A 6,834-nucleotide genomic window follows, 5' to 3' on the forward strand; every position below is an offset into this window, starting at 1 on the left:
GTAAAAGGGGTTTTAATTGATAATTAACCATCAGAAAAGGGGGGGGGGATTACAGAGAGAACATAATAGATTACACAGAAAAAAGAAAGAGGAATCGGAGACCATTGTGATAAAAAGCACAAAAAAATTGTTTTCCCATTCGTTTTTTTTACACAACGAAGCATTCAAAACAAAGGCTGTGTAACAGGACTTCCCCATCTTCTTCGAAAGCAATAGAGATTCTTTTGAGGTATTTCTCGTACCTTCTTGATTCCTAGTGTGTTGACAGTGTGTATGTGTTTATTTCGAAACAAATGAGAAATGAAAAAATAGAGTACGTTATTTACCTTTAAATCAAATTTTTGTCATGGAGAATAGACAGCTTCGTCAGTTTCATCGGTCCGAGAAGGTAACTGTAGATTTTTAGGAGTTTGGAGTTAGTACCAGGTCGTGCATGTGTTTTGGAGTCCTGATTTTAGACATAGATCAAAGGGGTCGATTTTTTAGAGTGAATAGCCAGAGAGTGAATCGAAAAACTACAAAGGAATTTTTTTTAAAAATCCATTAAAAATATTATGGGGCAACCATTTGAATAAAAAAGGTAATCACGATGCATAACAAAGATCTGTATTTTATTAAGCAAGGAAAAATCCATTCTTTAAAGCTTACATCTTCATTTTTTATAACGCATGTGTGTAGCAGAGGTGGCCATGGATTTTCGCCCCTGGTTTCATTGAAAAGAAAAGCGTGAGGAAGAGAGTAGATGGGGAGAGAGTAGAGGGTGAGAGGAGTATGATATACGACTATTAGGTTTAGTTTATTATATATATATACTAGTAATTTCGGGTTAATTATTTCTTGGTCACTATATACAGAGATAAACCTAGGTTAGTCTTATTATATTTATCGTTTTTGCACTTCAGTCATTTGTAAAGTCTGTTTTTTGAATTAACCTTTTATGTTTGTCCTAATTTAGTCATTTTTCAGTTTTTAGTTTTAGTTATAATTTTGTTAGATTATTTGGGTGTAGATCCCTCATTTATGTGCATGTTTCATTTAGATCCATATTTTAATTTTTAATTAGTATGTTTAATTTTATGTGTATTTAAATTTAGTCCTTATTTTAACATGTATATATACACTTTTTTTAAATTTATAGTTTAGCATGTTATGATTTTGTTTTTATATTTAGGTCACATTTGTACATTATATGTTAATATGCATGGTTTATAATTTTTAATTTTAAAATGTATGTATATAATTTTTGTATGTCATGTTGTATGATATTTTTTAATTTTGTTTAATTAATTTTGGCATGACATCCACTTTTTGCATAATTTTCATGATAGCCTCATTTGCATAACTCGACATATTACATAATTAGATTAAGGGTAATATGCTTTTAATTTAAAATTATTTTAAGTGGACTGTCATAACTGATTTGAGGTTCGCTTTTAATGATTTCAAAATAAAAGTGTATCCCATTAGTGACACCTAAAAATTGATCTATCACTTTAAAATTTGGGAATGGAAGAAAAAGAAATGTTCAGGTATTTAAATTTATCGAGAAAAGGTTGTTATAACTTTTAAGATCTGGTATCGATATTTGTAAATAATCGAACATTCTTTATCTTTCTAAAACGACTCGGTAATTTTAATTTAATTTATTTAAGTGTGTTTGAATGTTTTTAAATTTACATCTTTGTTTTACAGGATCAAAAGCCAAATTAAGTTCAAATTTGTAAAGTTCATTGCAAAGACGTTAATTAATCGACTAGGTACCGATTTAGGGCGTTGTGGGGGTGCTAATCCTTCCACACACGTAACCGACTCCCGAACTCATTTTTTGGTAACGCAGACATCAATTTGTTGTTTTAATTAAAATTAATTTTTATTTAAAATGATAGCATTTTTGGGTGCCCAATCACACCCTAATCAAATATTGGTGGCGACTCTTTGATCGTATTTTTCGATCGTAAAGGAAATTCAAAATTTTTCAAAACGAGAGTTCTTTTAAATCGCATTTGTTTTTAAATTAAAAATCAATTGAAATAGATAAATTAAAAATTGATGTGATTTTTAAAATCTCACTTTTTTCCCTTTTAAGAAAAAAATCGTTTCAAACATAATTCAAAATCTCTTTTCCCACGCTTATGCAGATCGTCAATTCAGTTGTGTAATGATTCATGCTTCAACAGGCGATGGCTGTATAATTCAAGGTTCCGTCAATTCAATTTGGATGTTCATATTCTACCAGTACTAAACATGGAAAGCCTTGGATCATATCCCCTATTAAATGCTCTGTTTCTGTACCTTGAAAGTTTCTGCTGCATTGTTTTCTTGTTATCCATGAATCTTGTTGGATATCCATGTTACTTGGATTAAGGTATCCAACATAAACTTGCCTGCGCCTGGGCATTATACCTTAATTTCATTTCGTTTTTTCATTTGATATGTGCTTTACTTGTGAGAAACACTGAATGTTCTTTCAATATTTGAGCATAAATTCAATCATACCAGCCAACAAGAAAAATTGGTGTTTTCTAGAGAGACAAGATTACGCGTGTTTATTGTATATATTAAACTATGTAGGAGTACAAGACTTGCATAAACTTCAACGTACCTATACATAATACAAGGGTTGTAGAATTTGGAATGCACCTTTTGCCCTTGACAACACTTGTTATTCTTATATCATATGTTTATTTTCCCATAATCAGCAAACATATTTGCAAGGGAGGGGGATTTAATCATACCCTGGCAAAGTCCATTGTTTTCTTTCCATCATGCTTCTTGCTGAAAAAGTATTTGAAGTAATCAGAGAAGGCAACTTCCTTGTACAATGGTTGCTCCCCACTTTCTAGCACTTCTGGCAGAGGACCAAAAGTGGCATCCGCTCCTGGATTCACGAAAATCGGCTCTGAAACCCTATCCTTACTTCCATTGGCAACCACCCGATGTTCGATGCTCTTGTACCTGTCGTTGCTCATTATCTGTAGAATGTCTCCCATGTTGATTACGAGAGCCCCTTTGACCGGCGGAACATGAATCCAGCTATCTTCATCGGTTGCTCGAACATAAAGGCCGCCATTTTCATCTTGTAGGAGAATAGTGATCGTCGATATATCGGAGTGAGGGCGTACTCCTGCTGTGAGGTCTGGGTTCGGACAACGCGGATAGTACATTAAGTTTAGTATAGGTGAAGCCATTAAGGTATATTCTTTAGCTTTGTCAATCTCTTTCACCTTGAGCCCCTTCAAAAGGACCTCCAGCAGCTTCCTTATCACAGGCTTCGCACTCTCCAAATATTTCACCACTTCATCCCTGTAAATAAGCATAGATAATTACCCCCCACAAGAAAAACAACAGATCCATAACCATTACAGAAGCTTAAATGAAACATTTGTAGATGCTTAATACAAAAGCAAAGGGTCGAACATTTATATCACCTGCAAACAGGGGGCCATAAGGGAAATGATTCCAGATCCCGAGGACTACAACGAAAGCTTAGATAATCTTTCCACTCAAAAACGGTCTCTGCTTGCGGAACAAAGCTTGTCTTCAAAGCCACTGTATCAGTCGGCGAATTCCCAGCCCAGTACTTGCCCCTCTCTTCATTAGGTAACCCAAAGAACCTATGAGCGGCTTCCTTGACGGCGTCGAGAACTTCCAAGGGAACTCCATGGTTAATTATCTGAAAGAACCCCCACTTTCCGGCAGCTTCGCAGATCGATTCGGTTACCCTTGGGTCGTCCCAATCGGAAACATCGATCACCGGAATGGAGTCGTTAGTCGAGATCTTGTTCGGTCCCAATCTTTCCTCGACCGGGAGAATATAAAGCTCGGGAACGGATTCAACGCCTGTACTGACTAAACCCTTTATTCCATTTCGTTTGTTTACAACGAAATCGATGATCTGTTCTGTGTTTGGATCCCTTGGAGGCATTGCTGGAGATGTGGGAGTCGCAGTTTGGATAAGAATAGACTATCTATTTAAATAGACAGGTTGAAATGGATTTATCTGGTTGAATATGTTGACTTTTGTAATTAAATCTCTATTTAAATATTTAAGTTTTAAATTAACATCTATTTAAGTTTAATTTTTAAAATAATATTTGTTTACACATAAGTTAAAACCTTGTTCAATTTATTATTAAAATAAAAAAATATTTATATCAATTTAAAATTAAATAATTTTATATAAAACATTGTTTAAACACTTAATCTTATAAATTATAGATTAAACTTTATTAAAAATATTTTGATGATATTATTTAAATTCACTATTAGTTTCTAATAGTAAACGTAATTTATAATATTTCAAATTCAAAAAATTGTAAAAAGTTAATATGTTAATTATTAGTATATTAACAAAAATAATATTTATTAATTATTATAATATTTTAAAATAATATTATTGAATTTTTAATAATGATTAATATTATTTCATGGATTTAAAATTGCCCTGTAAATAGCCATAACCATTACAAAAGCTTAGTCTTTTATGTATTGAAATTTCTTTTAGTTATTTCAGCAAATCGGTTGAAATAATTAAGTTAATTTGATTATTCTGCAAAGTATCTTATTCTAATTTCTAGATTATTTTTGGACAAAACAATTATCAATTTTGCTTAGTCTTGAAAGTGCTAGAAAAATGGATGGCAGCTAGTAAACTAAACTGCTTTAAAAATTGTCAAAACGTATAGGCTTAAGTCATGGTATGGATGGCACCTAGCAAAGCAAAATGAATTACTTTTGACAACTTCAGAGGCTGCAAAAATATCACACATGGGATGCTTAATTTTTCTTGCTATTTCAAGACCAAATGAAATGTTTTTAGGGTTGCCTATAGGTGTATTAAAAAATATCCGATCCGTTGACCCGTCAATTCGGTTGAAAATTATCGAATATTTATATTGAAAATATTCGAATTTCTAGGTCAAGTACCCGGCCCATTATTTATCCCAAGTTTTCGGGTCGAGCCCAGCTCACAAAATACTACTTAACCAGGTACCAGCCGACCCGATACCCTATACCTTTTTAATTTAGTTTTTTTTGATATATTTTAATATATTTCTTTAGTTGCATTTATACTTTTAATATTTAAGTTTTATATTTGGATTATGTAATTTGAATTTTTAAACTTTATTTCTAAATTATGTAATTCAGATTTTTAAGTGTTTAAATTTGTACGTATTTTAATTTTAAAAAAAATCAGTGCATAATTTTTTAATTTGAAAAACAAGAAAACTAGGTACCCTATTACTCGAATCAACGAGTATCCTGATTATGCGGGTACTCGACTTGTAGGTACCTTAATGTTACGGTCCGATTTTTTGGTACCCAGACAATCTGGATACTTAATACTTTGGGTACCCAAAAATGTGGTTACTCAGTTTTGAACCCCCTAATTACTTATGTAGTCTATAAATATTTGTATTTGTTGAACATTATGGGTGTTTGGATGGGGAATGTGGGATTCCCATGAGAATGAAATCCACATTTTCACGTTTGGTTAGCCCGGGAATTCTATTCCGGTAATATAAGATTACTAATAGTGGATTTTTTGGGGTATATTATCTGAAATGTCATTACCTTCCTTTCCTTAGGTATTATTGAATTACCGGTGTTTTGGATTAAAATGCCCTTAAATTTTTTATTTTTTTTCAAAAATATCATTCTTCTGTCATTGAATAATAAAAATTTTACGAATGTTAAATTACAAATTTATCCTTAAATTATTTTAAATTTACAAAAAAAAATCTATAATTAAAATTTTATATGAAGTTCAGGGGTTAAAAATAAAATTTTACCCTTTCATTAAACATTTTTTATTTTTTTAATTTTGTAAAAAAATATATAAATATTATGAATTTAAATTTTTAAAGAAAATATATAAATATTTTCCAACTTGTAATATTATACAAATATATAATAAGTACAATTTGGTCAAATATACATTCCAATAATCTTTTATTTCTTTAACCAAACACGGTAATCTTACATTCCTACTAAGCCAACCAAACACAAAATACAACATTCACAGTAATCCTATTCCCTGATAATCTTACATTCCCACTGGTAATCTTACATTCCGTGAACCAAACGCACTCTTTGGGGCAAACTTGTATAATTTTTTTCTCATCGGGTAAGATTCTCTTTGAATGTTTCTAGAACTTCGATGGAGTCACCCCATTTGTGTATTTTTTACAAGACTAGAAATGATACGTATAGGATGTACTAATGAGGTTGGTGAAAACATGTAACACTTTTCAAAATTTTAAATTATTATATATTTTAAATATTTTTATGTATTTTTATTGAAAATTTATTTTCGTTCTTCTGGACTTTTATAAGTTCTTATCTTTTTAAAATTTAAAAATTCGTCATTAACATAAAAAATTTTATTCGTCTCTGGTATATATAGATTAAACCCGATGTTGGTTCATGTTTTTTTTATTTGTGTATTTTAAATTTAAAACGACAGTTAAGAGTCTAACGATATATATATATATATATATCCACTGTAATAATTAAAAATTTTGTGATATTCTGAAGATTGATAACAAACTCCTCTGATGAACTTTTTCTCTTTTTTTGGTAAATAATGAAATTAAACTATTTAAACAGTAGTATTGTGTTGAATATATTTTAATATTTCGATATAACAAATTAAGTTAAATGAATTTTAAGATTTTCCAAAAATATTTTCTAAGTATATTCAATATAATTATTCGAATATCAAAATAGTATTCTAAATCTTTCAAATGTCATTTTTAATCCTTACTAAAGTGTAAAATTAAGTTTTAATCTTAAAATAATTTCAAAACAATTTTATAAAATATTTCGAACCAT

General features: G+C 30.5%; 1 protein-coding gene across 1 annotated transcript; it reads right to left on the minus strand.

Moving 5' to 3' along the window:
* Positions 1–2,539: 2,539 nt before the first annotated feature.
* On the minus strand, positions 2,540–3,954 carry LOC120144266 (feruloyl CoA ortho-hydroxylase F6H1-3-like). Its single transcript, XM_039158370.1, has 2 exons — positions 3,429–3,954; positions 2,540–3,303 (listed from the first exon to the last, which is right to left on the minus strand). The coding sequence occupies exons 1-2, from the start codon at positions 3,923–3,925 to the stop codon at positions 2,730–2,732; spliced, it is 1,071 nt and encodes a 356-aa protein (XP_039014301.1). The 5' UTR covers positions 3,926–3,954; the 3' UTR covers positions 2,540–2,729.
* Positions 3,955–6,834: the final 2,880 nt, after the last annotated feature.

The sequence above is a fragment of the Hibiscus syriacus genome, unplaced genomic scaffold (assembly GCF_006381635.1).
Source record: "Hibiscus syriacus cultivar Baekdansim isolate YM2019G1 unplaced genomic scaffold, ASM638163v2 tig00110885_pilon, whole genome shotgun sequence".
NCBI classification, from domain to species: domain Eukaryota; kingdom Viridiplantae; phylum Streptophyta; class Magnoliopsida; order Malvales; family Malvaceae; genus Hibiscus; species Hibiscus syriacus.